Here is a 24,484-nt window from a genome sequence, read left to right as displayed (position 1 = left end):
TGACATCACTTCCTGTCTGTAGCTGACATCACTTCCTGTCTTCCATAGAGACTTCCTGTCTGGGTAGAAGTGAGATCCCCACCTTGTGGAGCTCAGAGGAACTGCAGCCCCGAGAACCATCTATTAGTGTGACCCCGGCCTTGTGCTGGGTGTGTATGGACTGTGTGCCTTCATAGAAGGGTCACCTCCACTCTCACCAAGGGGGACAGAAATATATGACTGCCTAGTCCAGCCTTTCTCAGCCAGGGGTCTTCCAAAAGGTTCTTGGGGTTGCTTGAGATTAGATCAGTTCCTGTCTCTCAGCGGAAGGGGTGGGTGGAACCAAGATTCCAGGGCGAAAGAGCAGGGGCAAACATCTTGTGCCTTGAGATTGTGCTCCTTGTAAAATGGTTTGCTTTGATATGCCCTTTTCTTTCTCTTGCAATAGGAAATGCCAACACACTTCTCGTCTTTGAATGTGAGAAGTCTCCAAGCTGCACCCAGGAGGACCGCTATTTTGAGATATCTCTCTTTACTACCATGCAATGTCATCTGCCTTCAAGAATGTAATTTCAGGGAGGAGCCTCGTCCTGAGGAATGGCCGTATGGTCCTGTTGTGTGGTCCACGGGTGTGGAGGGGAATGCCGGCCTCGGCATCTTATTCAAAAGTTGGCGATATAAGATCTCAAATATTGTACATGTATTGAAAGTGTCATGGAAATTTTGTATTGTTGGTCGAACTTTAAATGTGTCATATATTCGTGTTATTCATATGTCTCTCGTGTGGCCTAATTAAAGCTCTGAAGGCTGCAATTGGGCCATGCGCATGTACAATGTATGTATTACAGTACTCAGCTTGGTAATGGATGAGATGGCAGATCTGCGCTTATAGACCGGCGTGTATACCAACACGGCATTCCATGCGAATGCTGCTGTCAGTAGACCGTGGGCCTGTATCCACATATCAGCAGCATGGTACCACATGGGCTTCATAACGCAATGCGCAAGCGGTGTGAACTCCACGTGTAGGCTTATGCATATCTTACAACCCATTACCAACTTGAAACTGTATCTTGGATGGATGTGTTTTAATAAAGATCGTATCGGGCCCATCCAGGTACAGACTGATATTTTTAGGGAGTGCTTGTGCAGAGAATTTTACATACCAATAGAAGCTAGTAGGACAGGAAATATGACCTCAGATGGCTCATAGGGGGGAAGGGGAGGAAGTCTGCTGACCTCAGAAGGTTCATGGGGGAGGACCAGTGATAGATAATAGGAAAGGCTATGCTCCAATTGGAATGTACATCTTCTGTATAGGCAATCCCCATTGCATTGTTCGGTGGGAGGGGTTTGACTTTATTCATGTGGGGGGCATGTGTGTATTTTTAATAAAAACAGAGAGCTGAGCCTAAAGCCGGCCCTTATGTGGATTGCAACCAGCCTTAGAGTGTCGTGTGATCATTCTAGGGTAACGGAGCTCCATCACCTACAAATCAACAGGACCAAAGTATTTGGATGGGCAGGAATCGTGTAGTTTGGCTGCAGTCGTGGTAAGCGAGATTCACACAGCTTTATGGGGGATTTCTGCGCATCCAACTGCGAGTACTCACGGTAAGGAGAAATTCGTTAAAGCGAATTTCCAAGACAGTTTGGCGAGCCTGGTGGATACTAACGCGTATTCTTGCGTAGCTAACCTAGAACGAGGGGGGAATGGCCATCATGAACTAGCAAAAAGTATGCCGGCACATTTCAGGTCTCTCTGCCATTAAGAGGATCGCTTTTTGCGTGTTCGTGTGGCTGATTTCGCTCTCTGTTAGCTAACAAGAAATACCGCTTGGCAAGGACCTCATTTTTTGTCCTAAACTCTTGATTTGTGGGTGAAAAGACGAGGGTTTGTCTCTGCTGAGAGCAGCAGGGGGGGTGGGTTTGGTTGGCTGGATTTGGTCAAGTTTAAAAATCTTCCAACCAAAAATTAAACGGGTATATGTTTTAGTGGGTAAAAGTTGTTGCATAGTGTTAGGTAAGTATTTGTGGGCTGTAGGTACTGTGGTAATTGCTCTACCCCCTCCACGTGAGGTAATTATTACAGTGCTGAAAGGCTTAGGTTAATTGTTAACTGTTGTAAGATCTCTGTGTGTATGTGATCTGTACAATGTTTTGTGGTACTACTGCTCCCAGCAAGCATGCAGCAGGGGGTCCTTTCTGTTACATGTGCATGTTAGTGTGATATGTTGGTGTTTTATGTCCGTTCTGTGATTGTGCCCAAATTGTGTTGTATGTGTACTTCATATTGTTGTGTAATTGTCCAGTGTATGTTCTGTCTAAAAGTCTGTTTTATGTAAGAGACAATTTTGAGGCTAGAATCTGCCATGTGCTCCTCTGTGGGGGGTCATCTTCTTGACTAACCACATGGACTCTTTTTGTTTGGTGGCCATTTTGTTGGCTACCATGTGCTTTCCCTGTTGGTGGCCATTTTGTTGACTACCATATGTGCAGTAATCTCTATGCAATGTGCATGAAGTTTCCTATATGCATTTGACCCATATTGTGTTTTTAATCCAAATTTTTTACAGTTTAAGTTGTTTGCTTTTAGCTTTAAATTTGCGTATTGCCAGCCAATTTAAAGTGTGTTAAGCGAGTTTTCCCTTCACGTGTTCCACATTTAATGAGCGCGGTGTAGTCTGGGTTTTTGCACATAGATTTCTTGTATAGTGATTATGTTTTTCTTGTGTTTTTCCTGTTAAAAGTAGTTCCTTATTGTAAAGCGGGTTTGTTTTAAGCTGCTGTGTCGCGTGTTTCACGTCCAGCAGACTTTTTGTGTAAACGGTTCTAGGTGGTTGCAGTAAAGATTGCGTGTATAACGTGGATCGTTTAGCGGTGCTGATAGGAGTGATTTTTGCGTCAGCAACAAGGTTACTTTTGGCGCAGTTTTTCGGTTTACCTCTGTGTAATTGTTTTACTGTGAAACGTCCCGTGTTTTTCATAAGGATCCACTTTGTCCTTTTTAACAGTTTTTCAGGTTGAAAAGAGTTTTTTTTTCTGTGTGTATTAGGAAAGTTTTTTTTCTTTACACAAATTTCCTAAAGGTCAGTTAGCAGGTTTCTGCCCAACCAGTGACCCTTAAGTAACATCCAAGAACCCCTCTTTTTGTTTTGACTTGTGTTAGCTACTGTGTGCAGGGAGAGAAAAGCCACTTTCATCATTGTGCGGTGTGGCCTGCCAAACACAGTGGGTGATGAGAACCACATAAATTACGCTGTGCGAGTGGGCGGTCCAGGGAAGTCCTGGTCACCACAAACACTTCGGGTGGTCAGGATCACACAAATTGCGCTGTGGGAGTGGGAGGTGTGCTCTCAGTCTGACCGCCACTTGATGCGCTTCGGGTGATCGATAAGTATCACATAAATTACGCTGTGCTGGGAAAGTGGTGGAATCAGGCCTCTCGGTAGGATCCCACCGAGTGCTCCAGGGGGTAAACAGGTACCCGGACGCGGGATATATACCAGTGACTAGTCACGATGGGCAGTAGTCAGTCCATGAAGAGAGAGGGGGAACCAGCCCTCTTCAGGGTAAGGACAGCTAAACAACTGATGAAGGTGAGTTTGGGGGGGAAGTCTACAGAACCCCTCAAAAGGTGGAATAAATGGTCGAAGGGTACCAGATGGGAAATTCCCCGGGAAGGTACATTTGACGCATGGAGGTGGGAAAAATTCATCTCTGAATTTGAACCACGGATGCAGGCGTCAGAACTAGAGATCGCACAGCTATGGCTTCACAGGTCAATCCAATTAGGGAAGCAGGGCATACATAAACTGGTGTCTGTCCGGAAGAACCAGGTGATGTATACCTGGCCTCCAGAGGGAATAAAACAGGAGGATCCAGTGTCAGAGGTGGAAGAAGCTCTTTCAGGGCTGACTCTACTAAGGCAGGCAGGATCAGGGTCTGCTGGGGTTCCCCAACAACCAACAGTGGCTGAGAGAAGTATAACTGCACCTGTCTCTTCTGTTAGTGACGTCACTCTTGATGTACCTTCTGTGTCTTCTGTCTCTATGCCTCAGCTTCTACCTCTACCTCTCCTTTCTTCCTGCTTCACCCCAGCTCCTTCTGTTTCCAACTATGAAGCCTTCTCAACAACCGATTTGCAGACTATCTGTGAATCAAGGGGAGTAGACACCCGGTTAAAAAAACAGGGCGGATTGCATCAAAGCGCTACGAACCACTGATCAGACCCCTGCCCCCCAGCTATACCCTGATCTGAGGGACCTCAAACCTGAAGGTGCAGTAAGCGAGGTGGTTAATCTAAGCCCACCGATGAAGCTGGGTCAGCCCTTGCACTCTTCCCGGACCGAGGCCTATCCAGTCAGGGTGCAGCAATTTGAAGGTCCTCCCAATGCACGGGGGGAACGGACTTTAGGGGAACGGGTAGTTTGGCATGTCCCTTTCACCCCGGCAGAGATCCGCACTATTCTGGCTGAGCTCCCGGACTATCGAGTCAATCCGAGAGGATTTGCTCGAATGTTTGGACAAAACCAGTTCAGCTATGGTATGAGCGGGTCAGATTGTGCACAGATCCTACGGGCAAAGGTGGGCATGGAAGTGGCCAGTACAGTGATTGCAGGGTGCTCTATAACCACGCATGAGGAGATGACTTCAGGGGGCAAAGAGTTCTGTACACAGCTAAAGGCAAAGCTTCCAGAAATGTATGGTGCTACCTCTACTACGGACATGATGAAGCTCACCCAGGGTCCTAATGAGGAAAGCGCCTGCTTCTGGCGCCGTCTCAAGCAGACGGCACTGGATGCAGATCTGTAAGTTGGACCTGATGCTCCAACTGAAGGGGTAAAGGTGACCGCGACGCACATTCTGTTGCGGGCCAAATTTTTGGAAGGCATCAATATTAAAATTCGGGAAAGGCTGGTTCTGGCCCGACCCGAATATAATGAGATGTCTATCCCTGCTATCCTTTCCACTCTTGCGGCAATAGAGAGGGAAATGGATAGAAGAAAACAAGACAAGGCCAAAGTTCTTATGTCCCAGACCCCACACGAAAAACCAAGGGATCTGGGTCACAGGAAGGATAGGCCCCCACCCAGGTGCTTCCAGTGCCACCAAACGGGGCACATGAGGAGGAGCTGTCCCCAATTACCTAAAGGTCGGTGGCAGTTCATTCCTGATGAGTCCTCCGCCCCTATGACCACCATGGTAAGTAACTCCTATGAATTCTCATAGGAAGTTGACAAATCGGTGTCGGCCCAGATCCATCTTTTTCTAGAGGAATTAAAATATCCCCTCCCTTGCCTCACTGACACCGGTGCAGCAAGAACGGTCCTGCGAAAACAGGACATCCAAGGCAAGGTACCCCTCTCAGGGGAAAGCCCTCCTAACCCCTACTAACCTCACTATCAAACGATGCACTATTCTTAACCCAGCTTCTCTTCTTCCTGTGTCGGAAGATGAGAAGGGGGGGGAGGACAGCAATGACAGTGCTGAATTTTGCAACACGACTAACAATACTAACACCTCTTCTGCTAACATGTCTTCTTTGTCCACTACTAATCTCTCTTCCAAAGGACACGACTGCATTTCTTTGGTGGAACTGGAGTCAGCGGCGACACACCCCATATCACCCCGAGAGTAGCGGTAAGGTTGAACGTCTCAACGGAATCCTTAAAAACAGGATCTCCAAAATCATGGCCGATACAAAAAAACCTTGGCCTGAGTGTCTCCCCATTGCCCTCTATTCCATCCGGAATGCCCCTCGGCAACCACATGGGCTGTCACCCTACGAGGTGTTGTTTGGGGGACCTCCCAAAACAGGGTTGTACTTTCCTCAACAGTTGTCGTCTTTGCATTCACAGCTTACAGGTTATGTGCAATCTCTGCAACGGGAGCTGCAGAAGATACACCATCGGGTTCGCGAATCGCTCCCCGATCCAAATACAATAACAGGTGTTCTTTCTATTGAGCCAGGTGATTGGGTCGTCCTAAAGAAACATCAAAGAACCGGACTCGAGCCACGGTTCACCGGACCATACCAAGTCCAGCTGACGACACCTACCTCACTCAAGCTCGAGGGACGAGACAACTGGGTGCACGCAAGCCACTGCAAGAAGCTTTTCAGCTACACCAGAGAATGAGGGGTGTCATTTTCCTTTTTCTTTTTGTTTGTATGTCTTACATGTGTGTGAACGGAGGAAAAGATGGCAGATACCCCAACCTTTTATTTAAAATGCACCTGCGTTTAGCCAGAACCGCCAACAAAACCAACTGTTGGGTATGCTCTAAGCCCCCACCCAGTCATCACATGTCCGCAATGGCCGCTGTTCATGCCCTATATGACATCCGCGTCGGCATGAAAAAGCAAGGGACCCCTGGTCAGCCCCCACGTAGACATTTGTCGGTAGAACTTAATGACACATTTTTAGCAGGTAACATCAGTTTTAGCACCAATATTAGCTCTAGCTCCTGTAGGGCCCTCACCAGTCCATTATGGGTAACTGGGCAGCTAGGCAGCCCTCAGGTGTGCTTTAACATCAGCTTTGGCACAGGTAACAAGTTTGTTGGGAATACCACCTGTGAGGGAGGTATAACTGTCAATCTGACTAACCAGACTTCCCTTCTGAGTAACCACACTGACCGACCAGACCACGTGTGTTGGAAGGACGGATGTGATGTGCAGACTGAGGGAGCAATCCCCCAGTCTGTGCAACTGTTGCTCAGTGCCAGAGGCCGAACGAGGAACTCTTCCTGCTCTGCTCTGACAGGCCCATACTATTTTCTGTGTGGTTCGGCAGCCTATAGAACATTCCCCCAGAACGCGAAAGGTTCGTGTGCCCTCATAAAGCTAGTCCCCGCATCCTATGTAGTGATGGACCATGAAGAGTTGATGGTCCACAAGAAGGTAAGGATGGCAGGGAGAGTTCGCAGGGAACTGTTCTCTGAGGGCGACCAGGCATGGGCTTGGTTCCCCTCATGGACAGGATGGGGAATAGAACTTATGAAGCGCCTGAACAATTTTTCTGTCATCGTGGATAGTATGTTTAACGAGACCGTAGAGGCTGTCAGAGAAATTGCCCAAGAACAACGGCAGATGGGAATTTTAGTGCTTCAGGAGAAGATGGCCCTTGATTATCTTTTAGCCGCCAAAGGGGGGTTCTGTGAGTTCATCGGAGAGGATTGTTGTACTTGGATAGAAGACACCGATGACAAGGTCCAGGCCCATATGGACAAAGTTAGTGAACTACAGGGAAAAGCTAGAGCTATAGCTAGTGAGGGTTGGAATCCGTTCAAGGGTTTGGGAGGATTGGGAGATTTCCTGTTCTCCATCGGATCTTGGTTGAAGGAAGTGGGAGTGTATATCCTGATGCTTCTCTTTTTCATCTGCCTTTTATATGCCGCGGTGAGATGTTCCTGTTGCCTCATCGACCGTGTAAGCCAAGCTCGGGCAGACGACCACATCTCCATGCCCGCTCCGGGGATCCCACTCCAACCACTGATCGGGGGAAGACCTCACCAACCAACCACCTTCTCTACAGATTACGTCCTGGCTTCCCTCTAATTTATCTCTCTGAAGACCACATTCTCCAAGACCTTCAAGCAAGCTTCAAGCCTCATCATTGTTTGTGTCTGCGATTTGGAAAACTGTCTGGGTCGAGACCAGCCTTGTGTGGCCCCGTCTGCAGGGGCAATTTGAGAATCTATTGCTGGATCTCCCCAGACCACCGTGGGATCACAAGCTTTATTCATACCACAAGTCTGTTTGTGGTTTTTGCAAGAGCCTTCCTGTAGTGAAGGTTCCAACGCTCTTGAGGATCATCGCTTCAATCAAGCCTGTTTGCGTCGAGTCTGCGTCGGGTCTTGTTGTTTCAGGTACCCCGTGGAGCTTTATTCTCAGGGACAACTACAGGAACTCTTTGAAGTTTGAGACTACACCCATCAAGCTGAAGAAGATCAAGAAGGGACACGAGGAGAATATGATAAAACAGGAGGGAATGTCATGGAAATTTTGTATTGTTGGTCGAACTTTAAATGTGTCATATATTCGTGTTATTCATATGTCTCTCGTGTGGCCTAATTAAAGCTCTGAAGGCTGCAATTGGGCCATGCGCATGTACAATGTATGTATTACAGTACTCAGCTTGGTAATGGATGAGATGGCAGATCTGCGCTTATAGACCGGCGTGTATACCAACACGGCATTCCATGCGAATGCTGCTGTCAGTAGACCGTGGGCCTGTATCCACATATCAGCAGCATGGTACCACATGGGCTTCATAACGCAATGCGCAAGCGGTGTGAACTCCACGTGTAGGCTTATGCATATCTTACAACCCATTACCAACTTGAAACTGTATCTTGGATGGATGTGTTTTAATAAAGATCGTATCGGGCCCATCCAGGTACAGACTGATATTTTTAGGGAGTGCTTGTGCAGAGAATTTTACATACCAATAGAAGCTAGTAGGACAGGAAATATGACCTCATATGGCTCATAGGGGGGAAGGGGAGGAAGTCTGCTGACCTCAGAAGGTTCATGGGGGAGGACCAGTGATAGATAATAGGAAAGGCTATGCTCCAATTGGAATGTACATCTTCTGTATAGGCAATCCCCATTGCATTGTTCGGTGGGAGGGGTTTGACTTTATTCATGTGGGGGGCATGTGTGTATTTTTAATAAAAACAGAGAGCTGAGCCTAAAGCCGGCCCTTATGTGGATTGCAACCAGCCTTAGAGTGTCGTGTGATCATTCTAGGGTAACGGAGCTCCATCACCTACAAATCAACAGGACCAAAGTATTTGGATGGGCAGGAATCGTGTAGTTTGGCTGCAGTCGTGGTAAGCGAGATTCACACAGCTTTATGGGGGATTTCTGCGCATCCAACTGCGAGTACTCACGGTAAGGAGAAATTCGTTAAAGCGAATTTCCAAGACAAAAGGAAGGGCTGTAATGTGTAGGGTGGAGGTGGAGGGGTTGTGTTTCAGACTATTGAACGTCTATGCGTCTCCAAAGAAGCAGGAGCGCATAGCCCTTTTTGAAAAATTGAATTTTTTTGTGGGTGGCAGAACACCCTTAATTATTTTTGGTGATTTTAACTGTGTGTTGGGTGGGGAGGGGAGGGGGGGGGAGGTGTGGGAGTGGTGTGGGTGGTGGGGTAGATAGGTTCGGTAAATTATTATCGGAAATATGTAGTGATTGTGGCCTAGAGGATTTGGGCAAGACTGAAGGCTATACCTTTTTTTCAGCTACTGGGACTCTGAGGTCTAGAATTGATTTTGTTTTTGCTTCCAGGGACTTCAAGCCAAGTTCTTTTACCGTTCAGCAGGTGCCATTCTCGGATCATGGCAGGATCGATTGTGTCGTGAGTATGGAGAATGATAGTGTGTATGGAAGAGGCGTGTGGAAATTGAATGTGGAGTTGCTTGAGGATGAGAGGGTGAGAATGGAGTTTTGTTTGATGTTTGAGAAGTGGGAGCGAAAGAAATTGGAGTTTGAAAGTGTGATTGAATGGTGGGAATGGGTGAAAGTGAGAGTGAAAAGGTTTTTTGTAAGGCAAGGATGTGAGAGAGTGAGGAGAGAGAGGGAGGAGTATGAGTGGTGGCAGAAGCATCTGAGTTATTTGGAAGAAGTGAGTGAATGGGGTGAGAGAGTGGAGAATGAGATGGCTGAGGCGCGTGTGAAGGTTGCTAGGTTTTTGGAACTGAAAGGGAAGGCACTGATGGCACAGGCAAGAATGGTTGTAAGAGAGCAGGATGAAAGGTGCACGCGATTTTTTTTCAAGAAAGTGTATGGTGGTAAGAATGAGGTGACAAGTGTGTTGGATGAAAATGGTTGTGAGGTGAGTGGGAAGGATCGTGTGAGTGAGGTTGTAAGGAAGTATTATGGTGGTCTGTTTTCTGTGTGTAAGAGAGATGAAAGGGTGGAGAAAGATGTGATTGATGAAGTTGAGGAGAAGTTGAATGAGGAGGATAAATTGGTGTTGAGTGAAGACGTGAGTATGCTAGAATTGGAAGATGTTTTGAATGGGATGAAGAAAGGGAAAACCCCTGGTCTGGATGGGCTCCCAGTGGAGTTTTATCTAGTGTTTTGGGGGGTGATTGGGAGGAGTGTGTATGAGGTGTGTGCGGCTGTTTTGGAGAATGGGAGAATGTCTGAGAGTATGGCTGTGGGGCTGATAGTTCTTCTGTTTAAAAAAGGTGATAAACGCGATTTGAAAAACTGGAGACCAATAACTTTATTGAATTTGGACTATAAGTTGATTGCGAAGGTGATTGCTAATAGAGTACGTGGTGTGGTTGATAGAATGGTTGGGGATGAACAAGTGTGTGCAGTGCCTGGGAGAGTGATTGCGGAGAGTTTGGTGTGTTTGCGGGATGCATTGTGGGATAATAAAGAGTGGAAGCAAAGAGTGGCTGTGCTGACTGTGGATTTTGAGAAGGCGTATGATAGGGTGGCGCATGTGTTTATGTTTGGGGTGTTGGAAAGGATGGGGGTACCAGCAAGGATGATGAAGTGGGTGAGGTGTTTGTACGATGGAATTGTGAGCAGGAATCAAGTGAATGGGTGGGTGATGGAGGGAGTGGACGTGAGAGCGGGTGTGAGGCAGGGGTGCCCTTTGTCCCCTGTGCTGTTTGTATGTGTGATTGAGCCTCTGATAAGGATGTTGGTGAGGGATAAGCGTGTGAATGGGTTGCTGGTACCTGGGAGCGGTGGGAGGAGTTTGAAAGTGTTGGGGTACATGGATGACGTGACTGTGGTGTGTAAGAATGAGGGGAGTTTGAGGAGAGTAAGGTTGTTGATCGATATCTACTGCATGGCAAGTGGGCTGAGAGTGAACATGGATAAAAGTGAATGTATGTTTTTTGGTGATTGGGGTGAGCGTGGGCGTTGTGACTGGAAGGAGTGTAAAGGAAGTGTAAGGGTGCTGGGTGTGAAATTTGAGAGTGATTTGTTTGGGCGTGAGAGTTGGGAGGATGTGGTGAGCAAGGTGAATAAAAAATCGGTTTTTGGTCTTTAAGGACTCTTTCCCTGGAAGGGAAAGTTTTGGTTGTCAAATCAGTAATTGTGCCGATACTTTTGTTCCTATACCAGGTCTTTCCTGCTCAGGATCGGACCTTGAAGAAAATTGTCCGCTTGGTCTTTCAGTTTTTCTGGGCGTCTAAGGCAGAAAAGCTCAAGCGAGTGAAGGTGGTGAAGATGAAGGTGAATGGTGGAAAGGGTATGGTGGATGTGGAGCGTTTCTTGTTTGTGAGATATGTAGGTATGTGTGTGAGATGGTGCAAGAGTGAGAGTTTGGCAGGGTGTATGATGAGGTATGTGGGTGGTAGTGTGTTGCGAAGATATGGATGGGTTGAAAGAGATCTGAGGAAACCCGAGAGTTTCAGGGCTCCGTGGTTTTATGTGAGAGTGGAGAGAGGGATGGAGAAGTTTGGGTTGTGTGATGTTGAGAATGAGTTGTGGGAGGATTGCAAGAAAGTGATGAAAGTGTTGGATGGAAGGGAACAGATTGGAATGGATTGGTGGGCTGCATGTGGCTGAGTGTGAGGTGACTTGGAAGAATGTGTGTATGAAGGTTGTGGAAAACAGACAGAATGATATTGCATGGATGGGAGTGCATGGGTGCCTGCCGGTAAGAGTGTTTCAGAGGAGGAGAGGGATGAGTGATACCGAGAGATGTCCGAGAGTGGGGTGCATGGGGCTTGAAAGTGTTGTGCATGTGTTTTGGGAGTGCGGTTTTGCTAGGGAAGTGTGGAAGGGTTTGGAAAAGATGGTGGAAGGTTTGAGTGGTGTGAGGAAGTTGTCGTATGAAATGGTGTTGTACGGGTTATGGAAGTTGAGTAGGAATGAAGGACGAGTGTTATGGATGTTGGTGTGCTGCGTGAAAGAGTGTTTGTGGGATGCGAGAAATGTTGGCGTATATAAGAGGGAGTGGATGAGTGTGGATGAGTGTGTGGCCATGGTTCGGGGACGGTTATGCAGATACGGGCACTATGACCGCCTGAAGGTGGGGGTGGAAGAGGCTGAGAAAGTTTGGCACTTCAAGTCTTGGAAGAGGTGGTCAAGCTAAGAGGGCTTGTGTCCTGGTTAGCCTGCAGTCTTTCTTTTCTGTGGACAGTCCTGAGTTTAATATATTGGGGCAATGTCTGCTCTTGTATTTATTCTTGGATTGTATGTATAACCTCAGTATTTTTTTTCCCCTGCTGAAGCCTTGTAATGTCTGAAGTACTGATGCCCTTTTTTTCCTACAGGCAGTGATACTACATGTGTTATGGATTGGTGTAGGGAGAGTGTTAGGTGTGTTGCATGTCTAGTGTTTGAGGGACATATAGGTGATGGTTCAACATTGGAAAGGTCCAAAAGAAATGGACTTGTATCAGCAACAGTGAAAACTGGAAGTCCATACTGGTGAAGCCTGAAAAGTGGCTTTGGAGCTGAATCTGCCGTTTTGGAACGCAATACAAGTGTCGGAATATGATACTGCTCTTTCAATTGCGTTTTCTTAGAAGGCATGATGTGCTTTGTGCTCAATTTTTTTCTTTTCTTTGCTGTACCTTTTTTTTGTAACCTTTTACATTTTTGAACTTTGTGTGATGTAACATATTGTGTTCTCTTTTGATTTTTGTACATGATTTTGATGTATCTTTTTTTCTGTTAAATTTTTATTTTTTTTGAACTTTGTGTGCTGTAAACATATCGTGTTTTCTTTTGACCTTTGTACAGAAGTTTTTTGCATGTTTGATGGACCTTGTTTTGTTGAAGAGTGTTGGAACTCTGTTTGTGAATTTTGTTTTATAACTTTTCTAATAAAAGAATTAAAAAAAAAAAAAAGTTCCTGTCTCTCAGCAGAGAAGTGTCTTGTGAGCTTCATGTATGTTGCATTTCTGAGGGACACGTCAGGGAAGTGTTGCCCGTAGCACATATGAAGCTTCTCGGCACATACATATGTGCATGCTCAGGCTGGGCAGATGTGCCCAAACATGGGCATAGGAGCGTGCACACACATGCGCACTTGCACAGCTAGGCAGGCCACCATCACCAGTGCTGACACCAAACCATCTATAGAAACATTTGGCAGTATTGGCACATTGCAGGTTGGTCTACAGCTTCTGTGGGCTCGTTCCAGATTCCTCGATCCTGACCCAGCTTGCTCCTGACCTCCATTTGGCTGCTCCCTGCCCTGACCTCGGCTTGTCTCTGGATTCTGCCTCATCTCCTCCTCCCGTTGCTGACTTGGCTTGTGACTGACTATCTTGCTGCCTCTCATTGATGCCTGATCTGCCCGGCTTGTCTGACCTGCTTCCCCCTCATCCAACCTGCTACGGCTCTTCAGGCCAGCGAACTCACATCTGGGTCCTGCTTACTGCTGTAGATCCACGGTCTACTGCCAGCCAAGCTCTGTGCCAGCTCATCGGCCACCAGCCTGTTCTGCCTGATGATGTCTGCTGCCCACACGGACTACTGGACCGATCCCCGGCACTCATACCCTGCCGTGTGGCTACCGGCGGCCCCCGAGCCGGAGCTGTAAGAGAGACCTTCCTCAGACATGGAGCCCATGCCCTGTCCACTAGTCTAGTGTCCTTCTGCCACCTCGCTCCCAGTGACAGAATGGTGTCCCACCGTGCACCTAGCATGGAACTCGTGTGCACTTAGCCAACTCCTTCAGCTCTCCTGTGCCATTTAGCCAGATACATGAGGTCTCCGTACTGCAGTTTCGGTCCCAGACTCCTTTGGGGAACTGATGGATAGGGAGGGAACCAGAACACCAATCCCCTCACTACCGGAGGACCTGTCACCTACACCACGTACCATGCCTATGACTGGCTGCTTTGGACTTCACACTAGGTATTGGTTACACATAGCAACTGCATTCCTCTTCCCACTGGTCTCGCCCAGTAACCCTTTAGTAGTTGCCTTGCTTTACTGACCCTGTTCTTCCATACGTCAGGACCCACCATGCACCCCTCTGAATGACTGCAGACCAGGCATAGGACAGTCTGACAACTTTTACTTCTCCATAGAAGAACGAATAACAGGTACAGCATTGTCCAAACCCTGTTGTGATGGACCCAACCGGGATGGGGGCTTCTGGAGGGGACTGCAGGCTAGCCTACTGACTATGGGCCCTGGCATCTGAGGGGGCTCTCTGCTTTAATGTGTGCCTGGGGAGGGACCTTTGGATCAGTTTACTCAGGATTCAAGTCCATATCTCCCCAAAACACAGACTCTGAGAACTGGAGGACCAGGATACAGATTTGGGGTCTCTGTGCCCAGACCAGCATTGATTGCTTCAACCCATGCCCCCCCCCCCAGATTCAGAGACTCTAAGGAGATGTTGCTATAATCAGCAAACCAACATCATGCTGAGGACTCTTGCTCTAATGTGTTTATTAAGGTGTGATGTGTCTCCTCTATTCTCCCATTGGGTGCCTCCTAGGTGTGCATTCCCATTGGTAATTGGGTCATCTATTATGGGTCTGTTGGCAAGTCCTCTTGGAGGTTCCTACATGATGAGATTAGACTGATGTCAGCTTCACCTCGTTATCTCATCAGTGTGGGATGTAATATATGTTTTATTGTTCATGTGGGGACTGCCCCTATTTCTGGAGTGTATAAAACAGTGGTTCTCAACCTTCCTAATGCCGCAACCCTTTAATACAGGTCCTCATGTTGTGGTGACCCCCAACCATAAAATTATTTTTGTTGCTACTTCATAACTGTAATTTTGCAGTGGGAGGAGTAGTGCCACATCATTGGTGTCAGTGGGAGGAGTAGTGCCACATCACTGATGTCAGTGGGAGGAATAGTGTCCCATCATTGGTATCAGTGGGAGGAATAGTGTCCCATCATTGGTATCAGTGGGAGGAATAGTGCCACATTGTTGGTGTCAGTGGGAGGAATAGTGCCCCATCATTGGTGTCAGTGTGGGAGGAATAGTGCCCCATCATTGGTGTCAGTGGGGGGGGGGCATAGTGCCCCATCATTGATACTAGTGTGGGGGGGAATTGTGCCCCATCGATGGTGTCAGTGGGGGGAGGAATAGTGCCCCATCGTTGGTGTCAGTGGGGGGAGGAATAGTTCCCCATCGTTGGTGTCAGTGGGGGGGGGAGGAAATAGTGCCCCATCATTGGTGTCAGTGGGAGGAATAGTGCCCCATCATTGGTATTAGTGACACCAATGATGGGGCACTATTCCTCCCACTGACACCAATGATACTTACCTTGCTGACTCCTGCTCCAGCCTGGGCTCGCTCCCTCCCTCCCTCTCCCATCTACAGCCAGCATACCTGGCTTCAGCAGCACCATCTGCACGCTACAGACACTTACCTGTCAGCTGTCTTCCTTCTCCGGCCACTCCCTCGCTCGATCTTTGATCTTTGCGCTGCTGCTCGTCTCCTCCTCTCCAAGCTCCACCTCCTCGCCGGTGATTGGCCACCTGTGTGCCTCTCCTGAGCTACAGTTCGGAGGCGGAGCTGTTGAGTGATCCTGGGGATGTGGCCAGATGACAGGGGCGGCATGTCATCCTGCGCACACATCACGGTCCAGGGAAATGTGGACGTATCTGCATGTGGGCGGACCCACCTGGAGAATGATAGAGGAGCGGTGTCTCGGTTCCTAAGACCATCGGAAATATGTGTTTTCCAATGGTCTTAGGAGGCCCCTGTGAAAGGGTTGTTCGACCCCCAAAGGGGTCGCGACCCACAGGTTGAGAACCGCTGGTATAAAAACGATATTTCTGTTCAATAGACAGATCCAGTTTGGCATCTAAGCACGTCTCGTCCAGTTTTGGGTGCAATGCCCGGCTCTAATACCTTGGTCCTATGTCCCAGTGGTGGTGAAGCGGTTCTCTGACGGAATCTCCCAATCTGGGTGACAGGCGTTGCGTCACACCTGTACTAATGGAGGTGGCTGCCCAGGCATACCTTTACAGGTGCTAGTCCAAAGCTGGCGATCCCCAATATCTGGTAGAGTCCTCCGGAACACCGGCATCCTGTGCTGGTTCTTGGGTTTCTCAGATTTCTTCTTCCTTAAGCTCCCAATGGACTTTGCGGTCCCCCCCAGGACTGGACCCGCCCCCTATCTATGTGGCACACAGCGAGGAAGGCCGGTCCAACACCAAATAGCCCGGGAACTGCAGTGCTAACAGTTCACCCTTTCCCCAGCCTGGGCAACCAACTGCCTCATCCAGGGGTAGGCAACCTGCGGCTCGCTAGCTGTTGTTGAACTACATTTCCCATGAGGCATTGAAAAGATTACAAAACTGAGTTACAGCTATGACTTGCAGAGGCATGATGGAACTTGTAGTCCTGTGGCTCTCAGGTTGACTACCCCTGGCCTAATCCAAAAAAACTCAAATTGTAGACAACCTGCCCCAAAAATGTCCCATATGGCATCTTACCAATCAGATGTAGCGGCTGCATTCATTTTCTTTTTTCTCCCTGTTTTCACCTGGTGATCTAGCCAGTCACAAATCGCCTGTATTAGAGTGCCCACACTCTGGAGGAAGGAGCACAGGGGGCATAGCAGACTTGTCAGTCTGGGGGGAGGGGAGTGTTAGATGGACTAGCAGATTTAGAAATCTGGCTTCAGATGATCTGGCCAGTAACACCCCTCCTATATTAGAGTGCCCCCACTCTGGAGAAAGGAGCATAGGGAGCATAGCAGACAGCAGACTTGTCAGTCTAGGGGAGGGGAGTGTTAGATAAACTAGCAGATTTAGATACACTAACATATTGTTGTAGAACTCCAGCTCACACTAATCAGTGACAGTAGACAGTTGTGTTCCCTTTGGGGTAAGGTCTGTCCTCACCACACGTTTCTCTGGGTGCAACTCGACATGCAGCTAAACCCTCCTATTCCCCAATAAGTCAGGCTGGACGGAATACTGAAACTTTATTAACAAAAACAGGGTGAAACCATCAGGAGAACACAGATGAGAAATCCATACAATTGATGTAAGGACATACGGAAAACACAATGAATAGTTAGGCTATAGATGATGATACGTGATTCTCACCAGCGATGCTGCCTTTAGGTGATGAAAAAGGATGCAATGTTTAGTCCAACATGGGCTCTGATCGCCGGTTCCTTCTCTCCCAGTTCCTGAGATGGAGTCTGAGCTCCCAAGATGCATCTCTTTCTTTTCTCTCAGTATTATGGGAATTTTTATTAACTCTTACCTACTTTCTGTAAAACAGTAAATTACTGACTCCATCTAGACCAGCGGTCTCCAAACTGCGGCCCGGGGGCCAGATGTGGCCCTTTGCTTGCCTTTATCTGGCCCTTGGGGCACTGTTCCTCCTACTGACACCATCAATGGGGCACTATTCATCCTACTGACACCATCAATGAGGCACTGTTCCTCCTACTGACACCACCATTAATGGGGCACTGTTCCTCCTACTGACACCATCAATGGGGAACTATTCCTCCTACCGACACCATCATTGGGGCACTATTTCTCCTACCAACGCCATCAATGGGGCACTACTCCTCCTACTTACAACATCATTGTGGCACTATTCCTCCTACTGTCACCATCAATGGGGCACTATTCCTCTTACTGCCACCATCAATGGGACACTATTCCCCCTACTGACACCATCACTGGGCACTATTCCTCCTACCGACACCATCAATGGGGCACTATTCCTCCTACTGACACCATCAATGGGGCACTGTTCCTCCTACTTACAACATCATTGTGGCACTGTTCCTCCTACTGTCACCATCAATGGGGCACTATTCCTCTTATTAACACCATCAATGGGACACTATTCCTCCTACTGACACCATCACTGGGCACTATTCCTCCTACCGACACCATCAATGGGGCACTATTCCTCCTACCGACACCATCAATGGGGCACTGTTCCTCCTACCGACACCATCAATGGGGCACTGTTCCTCCTACCGACACCATCAGTGGGGCACTGTTCCTCCTACCGACAACATCAATGGGGCACTGTTCCTCCTACCGACACCATCAATGGGGCACTGTTCCTCCTACCGAAACCATCAATGAGGCACTGTTCGTCCTACTGACACCATCAATGGGGCACTATTTCTCCTACTGACACCATCAATGGAGCACTATTTCTCCCATTAAATCCAATAACTGGGCACTGATGTTGGGGCATTTTCTACTCCCACTGGCCACAGACCGCCCCCCCCCAAGGCCTGAAGGACAGTAAACTGGCTCTTTAGAAAGTCTGGAGACCCCTGGTCTAGTGCCAAGTTTGAGGTGAGGCCAAAAGGTGTAACATGGGATTAGGACTGAATATAAACAAGGGGAAAATCATGAATCCAGGACATGGCAAGGACTTTGAGCTTGGTGGTGAGGGAATCGAGGTTGTAGAACATTTGAACCTCCTAAATGAGGAAGAACCCAGCCATGTGGAAATACTCAGCCGAAGAGCACTTGGCAGCTACACAATGAGGACTCCGGACGACGTTTTCAGAGGCACAGAAATGACACTGAATTACGCTCATCTTCTCAGTTGTCCATTGTGGCTGTGAAAGTTGGACACAACGGGAACGGGGCAGAAAGAAGGTCGACTGATTGGAGCTTTGGTATTGGAGAAGAAGTTTATGTGTGCCCAGATGATGGCCTCACGACTGTCCTACTCTGGTCACACGGTCAGAAGAGAGATCACTGGAGAAGGACATAATGTTTGGGAAGATCAAAGGAACCAGACAAAGAGGGAGACCGACTACCAGGTGGTTGGCCACATTGACTACAGCTGTGGGGGAGACACTGGAGGATCTCACCAGACTGACACAAAGCCGACTTCTTCTTAGAGCTCTTATTCATTGAATCACTAAGACTCAGACCTGAGTTACGGGCATTTAATAATATCCAACCCGGTCCCACACTTCATCCACATCTTTGATGACCTCTGATCTCCTTGTGAACGGTTTCTTTAGCCATGGAGTCCATCTGAGGTGTACGTAGCTTTACCCCCCGTGAGGGCCGCTGAGTCGTCTCCCATCAGTGCAGCAGCAGCCAGGCAAACAGCAACATTCCCTCCTCCGGCTCAGAGAACATGATTGAGGTTGCCTTGTAAAGGTTTATGGCAGATCAGCGTGGGTGGGGCTCAGGGAAACTGTGGGATACTTCAGGACACAGACCGGGAACGTCAGGACACCCTTCCCTTGGCAGCTACTTCTGAGCCCGGTCCTTGGAGCAGTAGGACATGACGGGGACAACACTGGGACAGGGGGTGGTCAGCAGCAACAGTCACTAGGATCCCTCTGTCAGGTCTGTACCCACAGTACCCTCAGGCCTCGGATGTCCCCCTCCAGACTCAGGCTGATTCCTCAGTAGAGCTCCAAGATCAGCCCCCAGCTATGCATGGACATCGATGGGATAGACTGGATCTTCAGCTGGAGAGCCCTTCTGGCTGGGAACCTCTCCTCCTGGAGTAGAACACTGCCTTCACAGCCACCATCAGGGCACCCTCCCCCAGGGATTGACTGGAACTGCTCATCTGACTCCCCACCCACTATATTCTGGAAGCCTCCAAAGGACAAACTTCCAGCCTGCAGAGCCCAGAGCAGCCAAAAGCAGTCACAGGGTGCCCTGCCGATGACAGGAGAGCCACAGAACTACCAGGGAGGGTGCTACATCTATATCAGGGTGTGCTTCTTCCCCACCTGAGAGCTGGGATGTCCAGCAACATTCATCTACAAGACATTTCCTGCACTCAAGGCACTAATACACCTCCAGGGTTGTGTGGGACCCCTGATGTACAGGAAGACAGGGCTTCAGTGAGGAACATTTCCCTCACTCTGGACAGGAAAGTGGCTTCTCCCTCATGTGCAGTCTCTGATGTGTGTAAAGACTGGACTTCTGTGAAAAACATTTGCCACACTCAGGACAGGAAAACGGCTTCTCCCTCGTGTGCGATCTCAGATGTGTGGAAAGAATGGACTTCTGTGAAAAACATTTCCCGCACTCAGGACAAGAAAATGGTTTCTCCCCTGTGTGAGATCTCTGATGTCTGTAAAGAATGGACTTCTCTGAAAAACATTTCCCGCACTCAGGGCAGGAAAATGGCTTCTCCCCCGTGTGAGATCTCTGATGTCTGTAAAGAATGGACTTCTGTGAAAAACATTTCCCGCACTCAGGACAGGAATACGGCTTCTCTCCAGTGTGCAGTCTCTGATGTGAGGAAAGATTGGACTTCACTGAAAAACATTTCCCGCACTCTGGACATGCGTATGGCTTTTCACCCGTGTGTAATCTCTGATGTTTGTAAAGACTGGACCTGTCTGAAAAACATTTCCTGCACTCAGGACAGCAGTACGGCTTCTCACTTGTGTGCAATCTCTGATGTGTGGAAAGATTGAACTTCTGTGAAAAACATTTCCCGCACTCAGTACAGAAATATGGCTTCTCCCCCGTGTGAGATTTCAGATGTTTGTAAAGATGTGACTTCTGTGAAAAACATTTGCCGCACTCAGGGCAAGAATATGGCTTTTCCCCTGTGTGACGCCTTTGATGTGTGACAAGTTGTGATTTTAGTGCAAAACATTTTCCGCACTCTATACAGGAATATTGTTTTTCTCCTGTGTGAGATTTTTTATGCACATTGAGACTGCATTTAAAACTGAAACATTTCCCGCACTCAGCGCAGGAGAAGCTCTTCCCTGTTGGAAGGCCGGCCCGAACCCGCACACTCTGAGGTTCCTCAGGATACGAGGAATACGATGGCCCATCTACACTGGCTGGTGCCGGATGGAAATTTTTGGTTGAAGGGTTTTCTCCTGAACAATATTGGGACATAGTGGGGTATTCTCCTGGACAAAATTGGGACATCGTGAGGTCTTCTCCTGGACAATATAGGGACATAGTGGGGTCTTCTCCTGGACAATATTGGGACATAGTGGGGTCTTCTCCTGAACAATATTGGGACATAGTGGGGTCTTCTCCTGGACAATGTTGGAACATAGTGGGGTTTTCTCCTGGACAAAATTGGGACATAGTGGGGTCTTCTCCTGGACAAGATTGGGACATAGTGGGGTCTTCTCCTGGACAATGTTGGGACATAGTGGGGTCTTCTCCTGGACAATGTTGGAAGGGAGCCGGGTTTTCTCCTGGACTATACTGTGTGATGTCCTTATCTTCTACTTTCCAGTCTGGAGACAAAGTGAGACAATCCTCTGAGGTTTTCCTCATCTCCCGGCCATGGACTAAAATACAAAGACAAAGAGGATTACTAGACAGGAGCTGATTGGTTCTCCCAAACCAGGACTCCGCCCACATCAGGCAGCTTGGTCTCTGAGGAGCTTACAAGTTGAATGGTTCCTCCTGAGCTCCAGGTTCTTGTCAGACGGAGAGATCCAATGAGAAATGTATCATCTGGACCAATCAGTGAGCAGTATGGGTGGAGGAATGGATTTAGTGTTCATGACCCACCTGTGCTGATCTCTGTAGGAGTGTCCTCCTTTATAAATGTCCTCGTTATTCCATCTTCCTCCATAGACTGCTGATCATCCCTCACATACGCCTCTTCTTCTTCTGATTTCACCTCAACTTTTATATCTGTCAGATCTTCACTCTAAACCAAGAGAATAATAGAATTTAACATCTTGTAGCTTTCATACATCATCACCATGTGTCACTTTTGTTTTCTAGATACTCCGTCCCACCAACCTTGTAACAGTGAAGGATGGGGTGAGCTTCCTGTGTGGAATCCCGGGAATACAGAGGATGGGGACATCTCTCTGGTGGGTTCCCATGACTGGATCCATCTACCTGATGATGGTGAGGGATGGTGTGACCTTTCTGTGTGGAATCCCAGGAATACAGAGGACGGGGACATCTCTCTGGTGGGTTCCCATGACTGGATCCATCTGTAGAAAACACACACACTGACTGAATACATTGTTTCTATGTGTTTATCAGATGATATGGGATATAGGTGGAGCCTCTGTGCTGCTCCCTCCTTTCCAATAAAGTCTCCTCTTACCCGGTGATGTGAGGGGCGGCTGATTGTCCATCATGATGTCCTTGTAGAGGTCCTTGTGTCCTTCTAAATACTCCCACTCCTCCATGGAGAAATAGACAGTGACACCCTGACACCTTATAGGAACCTGACACACACAATGATACAGTCACCATCCAGACACATCCCTTGTCTGTTACTGGAGAATGTCCCAGAATTCCAGGCACCACTCACCTCTCCTGTCAGCAGATGGACCATCATGGTGGTCAGTTCCAGGATCTTCTGCTCTTTGTTCCTCTCAGGTATCGGAGAACGAGGGGGAGGCACCATGGTGGGGCTCTGGGTCCTGCTCCATCCTCCTGAGATTTGCTCCCCACTAGACTTCTTCACTACAACATAATCCTACAGATCAGGAGAAAGAGAAACCGATATCAATCATCTGACATCATCTACATGTCTACAAGAACATGGTCTATTGGCCAGACTAGACCAGAGTGATGTCATGTGACCTCCCAGAATCCTCCTCACCTCTCTGGTCAGGTCTGTGTGATGTCATGTGACCTCCCAGAATCTTCCTCACCTCTCCTGTCAGGTCTGTGTGATGTCATGTGACCTCCCAGAATCCTCCTCACCTCTCCGGTCAGGTCTGTGTGATGTCATGTGACCTCCCAGAATCCTCCTCACCTCTCCGGTCAGGTCTGTTTGATGTCATGTGACCTCCCAGAATCCTCCTCACCTCTCTGGTCAGGGCTGTTTTATTAATAGAGATAAGAGTGATGTCATGTGACCTCCCAGAATCCTCCTCACCTCTCTGGTCAGGTCTGTTTTATTAATAGAGATAAGAGTGATGTTGTGACCTCCCAGAATCCTCCTCACCTCTCTGATCAGGTCTGTGTTTTATTAATAGAGATGAGTGATGTCATATGACCTCCCAGAATCCTCCTCACCACTCCGGTCAGGTCTGTGTTTTATTAATAGAGATAAGAGTGATGTCATGTGACCTCCCAGAATCCTCCTCACCTCTCCAGTCAGCAGGTAGATGATCTCCAGGGTGAGGTTTAATATGTTCTCCATGCTGTGATTGCAGTCCTTGTCCATCATCATTGAGGTGGTCATGTCATCTATACAGGATGCTACTCTTCAAAGGCTATAAACTGAAATTTTTATATCAATTTAAAATCTCAGAATTTCAGAAGAAAGAGAAAGTCCCTGGAGTGCCGAGCATGCTTCACACTCTGATTTTCACACAGAATACCAATGTTTGTGTAAACTCTACAAAGTCCTCCAGCTCGGGACTCTCCTACTCCCTCATTACATCATCTCCATCAGGGGAAAGGATTATCACTACCAGACGAGTTCTCAATGATAACATTAAACATTGAAAATCCCTGTAATACTAATACCAGGAGACTACATTGAACCCTTTGTGTTCCTATCCAGCAGTCATAGGAAATATTACGAGCTCTGTTTTGGAAAGATTGAGTTTGGGGAAGTGGTGAGACATCCAGACTGACATGTCAAATAGTAAGGTAGTGATGGGTGAGGAATCTGAAGGGTAAGTCAAGGAGTGGAGAGATAGATTTGGGTGTCTTCAGCATAGAGGTGGTATTAGAAGCCGTGGCTAACCATCCTGGGAGGAGGTGTGGAGAGAATGGAACACATCCAATGACAGAGCATTGGGGGACCCCCCTCTGAAGTCCTGGCCACCTCCAACCTCGGCTGACCTCCTCCAAAACTAATCTCAGCTACCCCATCCCACCTCAGACATCAACCCAAGACGTATACAATGCAGCAAGCTTACTGGATGACTGGGAACCCTCAACACAGCTTGGACGGTAAGTGTGTTGGATGGTTGATGTGTCCTGCTTGACTTCTTCAGTCATAAGTAGTGATGTCACATGTGGCCTCCTCCATGTATTTACACAATGGCGGATTCAGAGGAGTCTTCTTTATATCGTTTCCAGGTTCCAGACGCTCAGTAAATTGGCTCCCAGAGCTGGTAGATCCATAGAACACCGATAAACCCAGATGTAGTAGGTAGGGCATGTATTGGTGTGTTCCAAAACTGGGTCTAACTCAACGTATTGATTATGTAATAAATGTCAATACGTGTGTTTGGAATGGAAATAGATATGAGACATATTTATGAATTTATATAGTGTGATATTATTATGTTTCCACATTATTACCTCCTCGTCTGTCCCAGGAACGTCTCCTGTCTACTTCCTCCCAACTCACCTCTCACCCGGAACTTTATTTTTATACCTGACACCACTTCCTGTCCGTCGGAATCATAGAGACTTCCTGTGTGTGCGCCTCTCAACATAAGTGCTACCTTGTGGACATGATGGGGACTGCAGTCCTTGAGGGCCTCGTTCTATGTCTTGGATCTATCCGGATCACATTTCAGATAACCCCTTGAGGGTCTCGACCTTTTTTTCCCCTATATCCCCCTTGAGTCCCAGAGCATTTTCTCTTTTTTATTTTTTTAATTGCAATTTTGAGAGATATAGGGTTGTTACATACTCCAAATGATGCAGCCCACGCAGGGGAGGCCA

At 48.0% G+C, this 24,484-nt stretch overlaps 1 protein-coding gene across 1 annotated transcript; it reads right to left on the bottom strand.

The window, feature by feature from the left end:
- Positions 1–16,856: 16,856 nt before the first annotated feature.
- On the bottom strand, positions 16,857–24,160 carry LOC149456012 (uncharacterized). The gene is made up of 6 exons (XM_089685657.1): positions 24,116–24,160; positions 22,947–23,080; positions 22,119–22,328; positions 21,635–21,829; positions 21,398–21,539; positions 16,857–21,171 (listed from the first exon to the last, which is right to left on the bottom strand). Exons 2-6 carry the CDS (start codon positions 23,040–23,042, stop codon positions 19,763–19,765), a joined length of 2,052 nt encoding a protein of 683 aa, XP_089541783.1. The 5' UTR covers positions 23,043–23,080; positions 24,116–24,160; the 3' UTR covers positions 16,857–19,762.
- Positions 24,161–24,484: the final 324 nt, after the last annotated feature.

Source organism: Staurois parvus, unplaced genomic scaffold, assembly GCF_062004578.1.
Source record: "Staurois parvus isolate SC_StPar_1 unplaced genomic scaffold, SC_StPar_1.0 ptg000380l, whole genome shotgun sequence".
Lineage (NCBI taxonomy): Eukaryota > Metazoa > Chordata > Amphibia > Anura > Ranidae > Staurois > Staurois parvus.
This window is presented reverse-complemented; position numbering and strand designations above follow the sequence as displayed.

What these genes read in the sequence shown, in the direction of transcription:
- LOC149456012 (XM_089685657.1), bottom strand. Translation starts at nt 23,042, where the DNA reads ATGACCACCTCAATGATGATGGACAAGGACTGCAATCACAGCATGGAG. An exon ending in GGACATTCTCCAGTAACAGA is followed by an intron (nt 21,830 to 22,118) that starts CAAGGGATGTGT and finishes TCTACAGATGGA; the next exon opens with TCCAGTCATGGGAACCCACC. An exon ending in CCATCCTTCACTGTTACAAG is followed by an intron (nt 21,540 to 21,634) that starts GTTGGTGGGACG and finishes CTCTTGGTTTAG; the next exon opens with AGTGAAGATCTGACAGATAT.